We start from the raw sequence: 14,979 nt of genomic DNA, 5'->3' as shown, positions 1-14,979 counted from the left end.
TACAATTATGTTAGGATATATCATATAACTGATATTTGAAATATAGTATTTTAAAGTTGTGATGTTATTTTACATATGTTTGTTTAATATTACATTTGATCGGTGTTACATATTTGATACAAATCATACAAAAATAATAAGTGATATGTGTGACAAGTAATTTGTAATGCTAGATATAATTTACGTTTGAAACATGTTACGTTTAAGTTGTGTAACATGTTTTCACTCTTGACAATGAGACGATCTTTCACTCATAAAAGAAAGTTGATGGATTTATTTTCTTTTATTCCTTTTGAACTAAAGGGGGAATTTAAAATTTTTATATTATTATTGTATTATAAAGTTCATAAATGATATATGTTACAATTAAGTTGAGATGTATCATATAATTAATATTTGAAACATTATACTTTAAAGTTGTGATGTATTCAAGATATGTTTGTTTAATATTACGTTTGATTAGTATTACGTATTTGATACAAGTCATATAAAAATAACAAGTGATACATGTTACAAGTAATTTGGGATGCCAGATATAATTTACGTTGGAAACATGTTACGCTTAAGTTGTGTTGTTATTCTAAAATAATGTTTGTTTGTTATTACGTTTGATTGATGTTACATGTTATGCTATGTTATTTTTTCTGCTAATAAATAATTCACCTAAAAAGAGAACTTGAGAATTCGTAATACAAAAATCGTGATAATCCAAAATATATGTTATTCACTGAGGGGAGAGATAGGGAAGAATAATAGAAATACACTTCAAGTTCTTGATTCTAAATATAATCAAATGCATTATATATTTCATTTGAAATAGTAAAAAACTCAAAGGAAATACCATTAGAAACTTACACAAACATACAAAGTAAGTATTGAGTTACAACATTGTAATCAATTAACTCCAATAAAAAGACAACATTATATACAACACAAATTGTATATTAATTACACTTTTTTTTTAGAGAAAAAAAGAAAATAGAAAAAAAAAGAACTTATATAGAACGATGGTTGCAATGATGCATCTAATGGACCTTAATCTCCGAAACCCTTTCAACTAGTAGCCTGCAAATTTGGGCAGCGTTTATAATCTCAAAACCTTTTGCCTATTGCCCATGAAAATTTCAATATCACCATTACTTCTAATTCTCCTTGTGAAATTCTTTCTTTAACAAATACAAATTAAATAACATATATATAAGGAAAAATAGAGGTGTAACTAGTATAAATCCATGTCCAATTTTTGGGAGTAATTTGACATTTATTTTCAATGCAAACAAAATTTAAAGCTCAAGAATATTACAAATGGTAAAAGTATAAAATTTTAAAATGAAATAAATGAGATAATGATGTAGGTATATGGGAAACCATTAAAGATCCAACAGGAAAATAATACAATAAGAAAGGCGCCTAACAGATTAGGCTCTACTAACAAATTAAAAATAAGTTACCAATGGGTAGATTAGTTATGCAAGTAATAAAAATAAACAAAAACTAATCCAATCCAAACATGCAACTTTGCGAATATTCCTCACTCTGTTTCTTTGCCGAATTTTGGAACTTCTATCCTCTAGTTTAGATCTTAGAGAGAGAGGTAAATATATATAATACTTTTGAGGGAAATGAATTCAGACTTTTGGGGAAAAAAATTTAATTTCAGTCAAACTCAATTGAATAAAATATTGGGAAAATTCCACCCTAGCCTTACTTTTCAATCTTAAAGACAAAAAAGTCCTAAAAAAAAATTTATAGGACAAAGAAGTCCTATTTACATAAATATTTCCAATGAAGTCCTAAACTAAATAGAATCCTTATTTTACCCTTTCCATATTCCCCCTCATTCTCAACCCCCTTTTCTCTTTTAAGCAATCCTACGTCAAATTAAGAAAAAAGTCACACACATAAGGCGGCGGCGACGTCGTCGCTGCATATTGCCGGCCGCCATAACGTTGCTGTCTTAAATTGCCGCCACCACAGCAAGTCATTCCTGCTGTTGTGGATCAATTCGCCGGTGAGGATAATCTGCAGATCGCTGCCGAAATCGATGGGGTCACTGGAATCCATGGAGCCTATAGTTGCCTATGAGGTGAGTCTCTCATCTCTCTGTCCTCTCTTCCTCCTCTTGCTGCCCCAACACCAACACACACACACACACACACACATTATATATATATATATATATATATATATATATATATATATATATATCCTGATCTCATCGCGAAAATCGTTACAGAGAGAGGGGCAACCAGACGACCTTGCTCGTAAAAAGCTTCGATCAAGGAAGAACGAAGGCTGAAGGAGGTTTCGGCTTTGGATGATGTCGAGGACTCAGCCGCAATAGAGGGGTCGGCCGGTGAGGGCTCGGCCGTGATGGTCTGATCGGCAATGGAAGAAGAAGCTTGGTTGTGAGTTTGCAGCGTTGCTTGGCGGGATAAAATGACAGTGGCTTGCGGCGATACTTGGCGGGATGGAACAGTAGCCGAGAACAGCAGCTGTGATGTTGCGGCTGTGATGGATCCGGTAAGTACGGGCTGGCAGTGAGTTTAGCAAGGATGAACTCAGAAGGTACAGACGTATGGCGGTAAGAATTGGCCAGCTGACTCGGAACGGAGGACTTGGCTGTGTTGGTGAACTCACGCAATTTGGCGGTTACAACGAGCTCTGTTTTGGTGAAATGACCGACCAGATGAATTAGAGGAAAGAGATTTTGAGGAGAAAAGTGTGGTCTCAACGTCGTCGTCGTCGTCATCGCTGCTAAACCACCCAACTGAGCTCTGTTAAACTTTTGGTTCCTCAAATGAGTCTTCTTATTCGTTTTTTTTCTTGATTTGACGTAGGATTGGTCAAGGGAGAAAGGGGGTTGAGAGTGAGGAGAATATGGAAAAGGTAAAATAGGGATTCTATTTAGTTTAGGACTTGATTAGAAATATTTATGTACAGTAGGATTTCTTTGTCTTATAAATTTTTTTTTTTAGGATTTCTTTGTCTTTGGGATTAAATAGTAGGACTAAAGTGAAATTTTCCCTAAAATATTTTGTATAAAAATGGTATACAAGTAATATATAGGGTAAAGTGCATTAAAACCCCCTGAACTTTTTTCTCTCTCACACAAAACCCCCTTGAACTATCACAAATACATTTAACCCCCTGAATAATTCAGTTCGTTGCAAAACGTTTAAGTTCGTTAGAAATCAAACAGAAATTGAGGCATGTGGGTCACATGATAGGGCAAAAAAAATTTAAAAGACAAATTTGACTTTATAGCATTCCCACCTTACATCGCAACGACGCCACCACCATTCCCACCTTACAACTACTGTGGCACCACCACTATCCCTAAACCCACAATTGCCACTATCCCTAAACCCATAATCAGCAGTAGAAATCAACGAAAGAGATAACCACCGGGCCTTCACCGTGCCACCATCCGTACCTACCACCACCCCCACTATCCCTAAACCCACAATCAGTAGCAGAAATCGATGAAGAGAGAAAATGGAGGTGCCGCCACCGCCACCATCGATTACTCCACCATCAAAACCCTCTTCCTCCACCGATCCTCTTCTCTCCAAGGGTCGCGACGCCTCCAATTCACCAATCCACCACTCGACCGCCGTTCAATCCATTCCAAGCTCACAGTCGACAACCAAAGTTATCGGCTGTACATGACCCATTTCTAGCTGCGTACATCACCGCCGAACTCCTCATTGGTCACCAGATCTATTCAAACATCATTCAGTACAAACTAGACCAGGCCTTACTCTAAGTGCATCAACTCCGTTCAAGTACAGACCAGCTTGCGTCATCACCAGTCAGCTAATTTCCCACCACCGTTCAAGTTCTTGTATCATCGATTCTTCTTTTTCACCACCTCTGTCATTTGTCGCCGGTGGGTATGTCGACGCTCTTGGCCACCGACCATTCAAACATTCTGAGCTCATTGTCGCGGCGAGCTCATTCTGGCGACGTTGGTCTGGGCATATGGCGGCGTTGTCAAACCCATCAAATTTTCGCGTTAATGGCAAAAGCTTGCTCAAATCGTGGCGGCGTTGGTCTGGGCATATGGCGGCGGCGACATTTATTTAGGGTTTGGAAAAAACATGAAGGGGAAGAGAGGGGAGGAGAGATGCATAGAGAAGTTAGCATTGTAGGTTTTTTAAAATTACATAAATGCCTAGTTATTATGAGGTGGCAGATTCAAATGAGGGTATTTTTATACATTACACCCAATTTTGCTATAAAGTTGGATATAACACAAAATGGCGTCATTTAACTTAAGCGCTAAACGGTAATTTATATTTTCTGTTAACGGCTTACTAACCATTGCAACAAAGTGATAGTTTAAAGAATTTTACTTACTTCAAGGGGGTTTCTTGCAATTGAGACATAATCCAGGGGGATTTAATCCACTTTACCCTAATATATATTATACAAAGTCAGTAAATACCATTTTAACTTATACTGCCATGTTAGCATTTTTTACCCCACAGGTGCCGGGAGCCTCCTGTTTGAACCAAGACGAGCTCTAGGAGCCTAGGACTATGATGACTATGGAGAGAAAAGTGAAGACCAAATTGACCAATTGACCCCACACCACAGATAGAGCCCTAGTAATCAAGTAACGGTCCGTTCATTTCAACGGCTGTACAAATTCGAAATTTGAACATCCATAAACTAATGAGGATAGCAAAAAACACAGACAAAGCAGCTAGTCTCCAGATCTTGTCTTGAGCTCTTAGCAGCCCAAATGGCGTACTCCAACTACCATGACCCAAAAACCCTAAATTCAAGCTCTTGCTCACCCAATGTCCTTAATTGGATCAAAGATGTGAACAAGCCTGAACCACCATTTCAAAATGAAATTGTATTTTTGGATCGTTTAAACAAAGATTGTCATGATGGCGAGAACGACGATACAGCTTCAGTAGATTCAATGCTGTGTGTTTCGGGTTCAAGGTTGGTCCGAACTGGGTTAACGAAGACGAATTGCGGAGGTTAGTGCATAATTTCTGATAAACCTACTAATTTTAGCATATCATCATCATTGTCGTATGAATGGAGGGTTTTCGCATATGTTTATAGATTTTTTTTTTTTTTTTATTTTTTTTATTTTTATAGTTCAATTGCTTATTAAAATTTGGATCTTGAACCAGAGGACATTATAAAGTTTGTAAATGCTGGAGGAGATGAGCCTGTAATAGAAGGAGGAGGTTCCAAAATACTTATTATTCCCGATTTCGCTTTCGAGGGAGGGGATGTATTAAGAACTGATGAAAGTATAATTGATGGTGGTGATTTTGAGTCTCTTTATCAGTCAGCTCGGTTTGGGAATTTCTGTTACCGGCTTGACAACCTCTCCACCGGAGACTATTTAGTCGATCTTCATTTCGTGGAGATAGTAAACACGAATGGGCCTAAAGGGATTAGGGTTTTTGATGTTTATATGCAGGAAGAGAAGGTAAGAAAAATTTTGCTGAAAAAGTTGTATAATATTTGGTTAATTTATACAAGAATTTGTTTTTGTGAAGTTTGTCTTAATGGAGTCAAAATGGCAGGTTGTATGTGGACTTGACATTTATTCTATTGTTGGAGCCAACAAGCCGTTACAGTTGGTGGATTTTAGGGTTGCTGTTGGGGATGATGGGGTGATTGTTATTCGATTTGAAGGAGTTGATGGATTTCCAGTAGTTAGTGGGATTTGTATTAAGAAAGCACCAAAATTACATGGTAAAAATCAGTCACCTTAGTTTTGAATGAATTGTCATATCAAACATGTACACACTCTGTGTATATTTGAGGCTCATATCTATTGTTGTGACTTGAATGAAGCATCTCAGGAGAAAGAAGGTTGTGTCATATGTAACAATTGTGCTGTTGAGATAAAAGTTACTTCAGATCAGGTTAGATTAAGATTTGGCTTTGGTGAAGATTGTAAGTTCAAATTGTTTTATAATTGGTTACTTAACTTGAGTGATTTGCAGAGTAAAGGTATGAGAATGAGATCTACAGCCAAATATGAAAAGAAAATAGAGGAGCTAAGCACCCGGTGCCAGCTCAAGACAGATGAATGCTATGAGGCATGGATGTCACTGACAAGTGCAAACAAGCAACTAGAGAAGGTTATGATGGAGCTTGACAACAAATCTTTCCAAAATCACTGTCTAGGTAAGGTGCAATTCACTGAAGTGTTCCGCCACATTTATGGATATTTTTAATTTATCTGTTTGTTTGAAAATGCCAAAATTTTCTTATTATGCATTATTTTCAATCAGATCAAGCTATGGTCAAACAAGCAGCAAAGATGAGGGATGTTTCCAGAAGGTATGAACATGACAAGAGGTTATGGGTGGCAGCCATTGATGAATTCAGAAGAAAAATTACGGTAAACTTTCAAAGATAGTGAAATTCTATTCACGGATCTGTTTCTAGATTAATTTGGGTATGAAAATTACTTCTCTTACTTAAAAAAGAAAAGAAAAAGAAAGGGGTTTGAGTTAATTTATATTGAATTATTGATTATTTGCAGACCATGAAGGACGAGCATTCTCAGCTCTCCCGTGAAGCACACGAATGCGCTGATTCAATTCCCGAAATAAATAAGATGATTTTTGCAGTTCAAGCACTGGGTAAGTTCATATTGCACTTCTCTGGTGTTGATAGTTGATTTTCTTATTAAATTTATGTGCATTGCAGTTGCGGAGTGTGATGATCTTAAATTGAAGTACAATGAGGAGCAAGGGAAGAGGAAGAAGCTTTATAACCAAATTCAGGAAGCAAAAGGTGCCTTTTCTTTTTCATTTTGTTTTCCTCATTTTCTTTTACATAATTAAAGCTCTTTTGTACGTCCAGTCCAGTCTTGAAAATCAAACTTACTAAAGCTTCTTTTAAACCGGCACATATCAGGGAACATCAGGGTATTTTGCAGGTGTCGCCCATTAACTAAAGAGGCGGCATCATCTGGGTGTGCAACAGTTGTAGATTTTGATGCGGCTAAGGATGGAGAGCTTGGGATACTTACAGGCCCTTCTGCGAAGAAAATATATAAATTTGACCAGATTTATAGCCTAAAGGATGATCAAGGTATGCACCATTTTGACACGATTCTTTGAATTTTGGGGAAATATCTGTACTTCACTAGCTTTTTCATTAGGGTATACCTGGTTTATTGTGTATAAATACATTGCAAATCACGCTTGTTGTAATGAATTCCTCAACAATTTCATTCCGCTCAATAATTTTTGCTTGTGCTTCTTTTACTTTTTTCAGCTATTCCTAAAATTCTTCTTGCAAATTTTCTCACTCTGGTTCTTTGCTAAAATTATATAATTATAAAGCAATTTTAGATACAAATAAGTTTGGAGGAACTTTTATGTGTCTCACAACCAAAAATAATTTTGGGGAGTGGTCATTTTGTTTTTGGATATCGGATCAACAAACAGTTTCTAAGAGAAATTGTGATTTTGTAAGCAATACTATGCAAGTGCAATAAATTTATTTCTATCATTTTGACCCGGATTTCATTTGCCTCAACAGTTGATGTGTTTGCGGATGCTTCGCCTATGGTGATTTCAGTATTAGATGGCTACAATGTATGTATATTCGCATATGGGCAAACAGGGACGGGAAAGACTTACACGATGGAGGGTACTGAGCAGAACCGAGGAGTCAATTATAGGACTTTGGAGCTCCTGTTTAAACTGGCTGAAGAAAGGAAAGAGACTTTTACATATAGCATATCTGTCAGCGTGCTTGAAGTTTACAATGAGCAAATCAGGGACTTGCTTGCCACCTCACCTGCATCGAGGAAGTAAAACTTCAGTCTCATTCATCCATTCAAACAATAAAGTAGAACTTGAATTGATTTTCTTTATATTGTTTTTGGGATAGAAATTTGGCTTCTTAACCACGTAAAGGAAAGGCTTGGCCGACTAACATACAGTTTGCTTGATTGAAGTTCAATTGTTTGTTTGGTAATCAATGAATTGCCTATTGATATACAAATTTGCTTTTTTAGGTTGGAGATAAGGCAAGCATCTGAAGGGGTTCATCATGTGCCAGGAATTGTTGAAGCTAAAGTTGAGAACATTAAAGAAGTGTGGGATGTTTTGAAGGCTGGAAGCAATGCAAGAGCTGTAGGATCAAACAATGTGAATGAACATAGCAGCCGATCTCACTGGTTAGTCTGAATCTAATTTTTTTTCTCACTGTCTTCCTGCTTATAGACGATCCATACTTTATGGTACCAAATTTTGGGCAGCTAGGAAACAACATTTACATAAAGTGAGTGTGGCAAAAATGCGAATGTTGAGATGGATATGCGGGAAGACTAGAAAGGGTAGAATTAGAAATCATCACATTTGGGAGATGGTTGGAATGGCACCAATTGGAGATAAAATGAGAGAAAATAGGTTAAGATGGTTTGAGTTTGAACATGTCCAAAACAGACCTTTTAGGTGCGCCGGTTAAGAAAAGTGGCATAGTCGAGGAAGACCAAATTTAACGTGGGTAGAGTTGGTAAAGAAAGATGTGATAGCATGTGTATTGACTGAGGATATGGCCTTAAATAGAGCGGAATGGAAACATGGGATTCATGTAGCCAACCTTGGGAAAAGGCTTGGTTGTTGTTGTAATGTTTTCTTGCTTATCTAAAATAACTTCTTTCCTTGCCCTACTATTATTGTTGTTGTTTTTTCCATTTTTGAAAGCATGCTTTGCATAATGGTGAGAGCGAAGAATTTAATGAATGGTGACTGCACAAAGAGCAAGCTTTGGCTTGTGGATTTGGCAGGGAGTGAGAGGCTGGCAAAAACTGAAGCGCAGGGAGAACGGCTCAAGGAAGCTCAAAACATCAACCGATCACTTTCAGCTCTTGGAGATGTCATATCTGCTTTGGCGGCCAAAAGCAGCCACATACCATACAGGTTTACTTTTTATAATCTTACTTTCTGACATGTCCTGTTAGTTCATCAAATCCTAATTCGATTGTGGGGATTTTGCAGAAACTCGAAACTCACACATTTACTTCAGGATTCACTAGGTAAGCCAAATGAAGTAGGTTTTATTTTGGAATGCGATGTCAGTAAATCAGAAAACCCTGCCAAATGGAGTCGTTTGGTTTTGCGATTACATTCAAGAGAGCATTCAAGAGCATTCAATAAGCCATTAAATTCTTCTCTGAGCTTTCACTTTCAACCATCACTACATTCTCTCATCCTAGAACTTGAGCTTCATTAATATTATGATATTCTCTAGTTGTGAGCTTACACTTGTATATCAATTGAGAGAGATTCTTGTATTTCATTTACAAACTTTGCTACAATCTTGTAAGGGTTGGTGTGACCCAAAAGAAGCCTAGGAGAAGGGTGTTCTCCTAGCAAGGAAAAGAAGCAAGGTCTTGCTTCAAATTTGAAGGTTTGCTCTCCACCATTAAGGAGAAGCTCTAGTGAATTTGGGAAGTCTCAAGGGGGATCTTGAGCCGAGGAGTAGGAGTTTCCGAACCTCGCTAAATCACCGAGTTCATTGTTTGCATTTTCCTATCTCTATCTCTTTTATTCTTGTGCTATATATTGCTTAGCAACATTTGACATGAATTAAAAACTTCACAAAATAAATGTCATTATGAATAATTGTTATTATTGAAACCTGATATAGAATATTGAAAGTGTTATTTTTTCATTTTTTTAAGTACTCATTGTAGATTACGTAAAACTCAAGATGTACTCATGCTTAGTGCGGTGCAAAACAATCTAAACGCAGTGGTTTTTGTCCTAGAAACAACATCCATGAGGCCAATTTTATGATGTCAGTGTATGAATGCACTAGATTATATTTTTAACGACCTCCTCTAAAAGTGGATACTTGTATGAGATGCCAGAGTTCAGGTCAGTCTAAATTCCAAAGAATTTTTTAGATTAATATAAAAAGCCTAAATTTATGTGCTACAGGGGGTGATTCCAAAACGCTGATGTTTGTGCAAATCAGCCCTTCAGAGCAGGACTTGGGAGAGACTCTAAGTTCACTAAATTTTGCAACTCGGGTTCGAGGGGTTGAGTTAGGTCCTGCAAAGAAACATGTTGATACAGTTGAGCTTCAAAAGTTGAAGTTGCAGGTAAGCTAGTTATGGCCATTTGAAGTACTCTTTCATTAATCATTTCTTCTACACATGCACAATCCGAAGAACACTTGGCCTTGAGTGTCTTCTTCCATTGGTAAGTCGATGAATCAATGCTCTTCTTTTCCCTGTTTTTTGAATTTTTAAAGCTTGATAAAGCAAAGCAAGAATCCAGATCCAAAGATGAAGTCTTACAGAAGTTACAAGAGAATTTTCAAAACTTAGAGGCTAAATTGAAAAGCAAGGACCAGATTTACCGAAATCAACAGGAAAAGCTTAATGATCTCGAAGGCCAGTTTGAGTCAAAAACCGAGTTGTGCAGACAGCTGGAGATGCGATTCTTGGAGCTTTCAGAAGTATTGAAGGGGAAGGAAGATACTTGTTCAACTCTTCAGAAAAAGGTTGTTTGTTAATGTAATATTTTGATTTCATTATCTTCCTTGTCATAGGCATCCAAAAGTTAACTCTTTGTTTTTGTTAATCCTGCCAAAGGTCAATCAGCTTGAGAACAAGATGAAAGAGCATGAGCATGTGGAGTCCAAGGTTCTTCAACACAAGGTTTTTACGGCCAAATTAAACCTCCCTGTATTACTTTTCAACACGGTTTGTGTTAATCATAACGTTACTGCATGGGTTTTTAAAATCAAGCATGAACCTTCCTATGGTCGGCTTATGTTCTAACCTTAATGAGTCAGATCAAGGTGCATGAGCCCTACAATCATTTCACCAGAGAAATATCGCATTAGATGATAAAAGATTTCTCTGGTAAAATGATGGCTGTAATGCAATGTCGTGTACTGTTCACTAACAATGGGTTGGCAGGTGCAAGCGTTGTATGGCTGAGTTCTTCCTTGGACACACCATAATCCAAAGTTATACTAATTAATATTGTACAGCTAAGAAACTAAATGTTTTGTACTATCTATTAGTGATTGTTCTTTTAGGTTGTCAAACTTATACCATGAGATTCTTAGTGGAAAATTTATCCCTTAAGAAAGATGCGAATTATTTTTTCTCTTAGTTGCTTTTTGCAATGCTGCAGAAGTTAAGGTGCTTAAAATCAAGCTGCAATATATTAATTGCTTTCTTATGCTTTAGCAGGTCAAGGAGCTTGAAAATAAGTTGAAAGAGAGCAAACAAGAATCTGAGCTTCAGTCAATGATCCTTCAGAAAAAGGTATGTCCGACTTATTGAATTTTTAAAGTACTGTTTGAGCTTTGCTTGGTGACCCTAATTATCACAGAAATTGCAGCCAGACTCCCCCCGCATCTCTCTCTACTGAACACAGACATACACACTTGATTTGAGTCAATTTGATTTTAATTTTCTTCTTTCATTAATGTGGTTCTTTTTAGGCTTGAACTAGGAAAGTAGGCGGTTTTTACTAATTTTCATTTTTAGTGTGGAAGATGAAGCCCCCAGATTATTTTTTCTTAGGGTGGTTAGCGGTTTTTAATAATTTTCATTTTTAGTCTGGAAAATCTCCTCTGGGCAGTGACTGTAATGGTGACTGCATTAGAGTTCCATATGATTCAAACCTACCTCTTAATAATAATAAAAATCTTCTTTATTTTGTTTATTTAGCAAAGATTCATTCATGCACCATACCAGTCTTCCATGTGACTATAGACTTGAAATGCGACCTTATTTGCTCATTATTGTTACAGATTAAGGAACTTGAAAACAAACTGAAATTGCATAGAAACAACTTGGAATCTCAGAAGCTCCATGACAAGGTTTTTTCTACTACTACCATGACCAAATGCTATGCAACAAATGCTGATGTAGCAACTAACTGGTGCTTATTCATATCCAAATTTTATGGCAGATTAAAGAGCTCGAAGAAAAGTTGAGACAGCAAGAACAAGAGGGAGAAAATATGCCGGTGTGTTCTTCTCAAAACTCAAAAGCCACTCCAAAAGTGCGCAAAAGCTGGTCAACACCAGAAGCTATAACTGACACAGATCCCCGGAGTCTGAGGGCCCTTAAATCCAGTAACCGCTCGGTTAACCAGGGGTCTGTCTTGCTCAAAGGAACCGACTCCCTGCGCGAGTTAAGGCGGAAAAGGGATAACCAAAGCAAAGGGATCGAGAACAATTTCTCATTGTCCTGTCCCTTTGTTGAGAGGAAGTTATTGCCAACCGAAACGAATGGTAAGACTAGGCATATTGACCCATCTAAAGCATTTGCAAGGGTTATAAGAACTACGAAACCATTGCCTACTGCTCAAAGGCTCATTTCCAGTAGCAGATTTAACAGATGACAAGTCAGTGTCAAGGAGGGTGACAGCAACATGATATTGGCATTACTTACGGCTCAAAAGTTCATTTCCAGTAGGCAGAAGAGCAGGGTCAAGGAGAGTGATAGCGACATGATATTGGTGGAATCCCTTTTGTCACTTTGATCCTCGTTAATTCTGAGTTCTTGTATCATACTTTTTTTTTCCCCCGAAAATGTTATTGTTCATAATATACAAAATGCTGAAATGTAGAGTGGCTTTGAGGGATAGAATTAGTGTTGATGAGTGGAGTGTGTTAGGCGGTCGAGGTTAGACCAAGCTATGTTGATGCTTTGTAATTCTTTTGGTTGTTGAATAAAGTTTTTCTATGTGATTGGTGAAAAACAAAAAAAATAAAAATAAAAAAAATAAATAAAAAATGACTCAATTATAATATTAGTATGATTTAAAATTTATTTACGTTTTAATCTTGTAATTTTAAAATGTAATTGTTCATAATGCTATAATTAAAATGTCATTGTTCATAATTTTAAAATTTTTTAAAATTAAACTTTTTAAAAGAAATTTTGATGCAATAATCTTAAAAAACATTATTAAAAAATTTTGCTAATATTATTAATTAAAATGTCATTGTTCATAATTTTAAAATTTTTTAAAATTAAACTTTTTAAAAGAAAATTTGATGCAATAATCTTAAAAAACATTATTAAATTTTTTTACTAATATTATTAATCAGAAATTTTGATAATTAATAATTTTGCATTTGTGAACATGGCTTCTAAAAATTATTAAAAAAAAAAAAAAAACTCAGAGCTTTTCCATTGAGGCTAGAACCCCTACCCTACCTTTGGGAGGTAAGGGTTTGATATGTTTGATATACCACTAGGCTACAAGCCCGTTGTTTAAAAAAAAACAAATTTCAAATTTAGAGAATAATAATATTTGATTCATAATAATTGTCAGGAAAAAAAAGTTTGTTTCATAACACTTTATTGATATGTTTCGCACATAAAGACGTAATTAAATTTTATGGTGAGAAGGCATCAATGTATGGAAACCATATTTTGTACGTTTAAATGTGTTGCAACACAATTAATTGAGGTGCAACATTAAAATTTTCCGGTGAAAAATAATAGCGCTGCACCTACTACAACACGTTACATATCATAGTTACAACAGATTTAGACTCCAATTATGAATAGTGGTTTTTTTTTAAAAATTTTTAAATTATCTCTTAACTTTTTCTTTATTTTTCTCATTTACTTTTCAAATTCCTTTAATTTCCTTAAAAAAAAAAAGAGTCAAATTATCCATTTTAAATTTTTTCATTTTAACTGGTATATTTGAATAATATTACTTTTTATATTTGTCATTATATATGTGCAAAATATATTGTGATTGACAGTATGTAATAAACATGATAAGTTAATAAAAATTTATTCAAATTTATCAATTTTTTATTCAAAAAAATGTAAATGGGATTGAGGAGCGTTCTAAAATAAAACAGGACTAACAAGAACCAACAAAACCTAAATAAATCTTTAAAAACCACATAGTATCAATGTGAAAAAATATAGAAAAAAAAGGGAAAGAAATAGGAAATGATTGATTGAATCCTGTCATTCTAACTGCTACTTTGAAAGCGAAACAAAAGTTGACCTGCATCAAAATAGTTTATTGTCAAATGATCTCTTATCCCTATTTATATGCACTTAGGCATGCTTTCCAATGGATGGCTATGATGCACATACATGTCGCATATCCAAGGGTTGGGAGAATTCTTTGAAATATTTATAAAGTTATTATAGAACTGTAGAATATTCTATAGAATGCAACATAAATTTGTACTACTACTACACTACAAGATTGCAAAGAAATTCTAAAATGTTTTAGCATGCAAACTATTGGTATCATCATTGCAGGGAATTCTAGAATGACTTGCTTTTTTATTTTTATATGCATATATTTGTGGAATTCCACTAAATTTCTTCGATTCTAAAATTTTAAATTCCTAAAAATATCTCTATTTTTCTTTTCTTTTTTCCTTTACTCTTCAAATTTTTTTAATTCTCTAAAACATAAATTCTTAAAAATATCTCTAATTTTTCCTTTCTTTTCTCTTTTCCAAATTCTTCAAATTCCTTCAATTCTCTGAAACAACAACAACATTTATTTTCTTCGATCAAACATATGATATTGTATGTGCTGAAACCTTATTTCTTTTCTGCAATTTTTTTTAAAAAATTATTATTATAGTTTTATGAACTTCAGTAATTTATATTTTAAAATTTTTATTTACTATAATTTTACTGCACTTCTATTTTTTTGAATTATTGCCTTGTTGTGCTGTTAGTTAAAAAAAAAAAAAAAAAAAAATATCATGTTCAATATTTTATCATGACACTGTAGGTAAGTCATGTGCATTGAAAAAGCTAGTGGCTTTGAGGGATTACTGTTGATGAGTGGAGTGTTAGGCCGTGGTTAGACTAATGTCACGGGCTTAGAGTTTCAGTACCACTCTAGCTGCTCCCGTGCGGCACCAAGACGTTGCTTTCACTCTCGCAAGTACTTGGTCAGCCTAACTCCCGTGCACACCTTAGCCAACACACTCCCCTCGTGCGCTTAC

The 14,979-nt window shown here is 35.5% G+C and overlaps 1 protein-coding gene across 2 annotated transcripts; it reads left to right on the top strand.

The window, feature by feature from the left end:
* Positions 1-4,669: 4,669 nt before the first annotated feature.
* Positions 4,670-12,721, top strand: LOC132274086 (kinesin-like protein KIN-14R). 2 transcript variants are annotated; one of them, XM_059775251.1, is made up of 19 exons: positions 4,670-4,997; positions 5,157-5,461; positions 5,559-5,730; positions 5,833-5,903; positions 5,985-6,168; positions 6,276-6,385; positions 6,530-6,629; positions 6,697-6,783; positions 6,907-7,083; positions 7,537-7,810; positions 8,018-8,179; positions 8,709-8,924; positions 9,003-9,040; positions 9,948-10,111; positions 10,264-10,515; positions 10,607-10,672; positions 11,213-11,290; positions 11,782-11,850; positions 11,943-12,721. In XM_059775251.1, the coding sequence occupies exons 1-19, from the start codon at positions 4,751-4,753 to the stop codon at positions 12,375-12,377; spliced, it is 3,207 nt and encodes a 1,068-aa protein (XP_059631234.1). In that variant the 5' UTR covers positions 4,670-4,750; the 3' UTR covers positions 12,378-12,721. The 2 variants fall into 2 exon arrangements, with proteins under 2 accessions (XP_059631234.1, XP_059631235.1); XM_059775252.1 differs by having other exon boundaries at positions 4,671-4,997; positions 11,216-11,290.
* The last annotated feature ends 2,258 nt before the right edge of the window (positions 12,722-14,979 follow it).

Source organism: Cornus florida, unplaced genomic scaffold, assembly GCF_030987335.1.
Source record: "Cornus florida cultivar Cherokee Brave unplaced genomic scaffold, ASM3098733v1 CherokeeBrave_3.0.0_Hap2_Chr09, whole genome shotgun sequence".
In the NCBI taxonomy this organism is placed as follows: domain Eukaryota; kingdom Viridiplantae; phylum Streptophyta; class Magnoliopsida; order Cornales; family Cornaceae; genus Cornus; species Cornus florida.
Note: the sequence above shows the minus strand (reverse complement) of the source record. Positions and strands in the feature narration are given on the sequence as shown.

Coding starts and splice junctions, on each gene's coding strand:
- LOC132274086 (XM_059775251.1), top strand. CDS start 4,751: ATGGCGTACTCCAACTACCATGACCCAAAAACCCTAAATTCAAGCTCT. Junction 6,630..6,696: donor TTTTGCAGTTCAAGCACTGG/GTAAGTTCATAT, acceptor TGTGCATTGCAG/TTGCGGAGTGTGATGATCTT. Junction 7,084..7,536: donor TAGCCTAAAGGATGATCAAG/GTATGCACCATT, acceptor TTGCCTCAACAG/TTGATGTGTTTGCGGATGCT.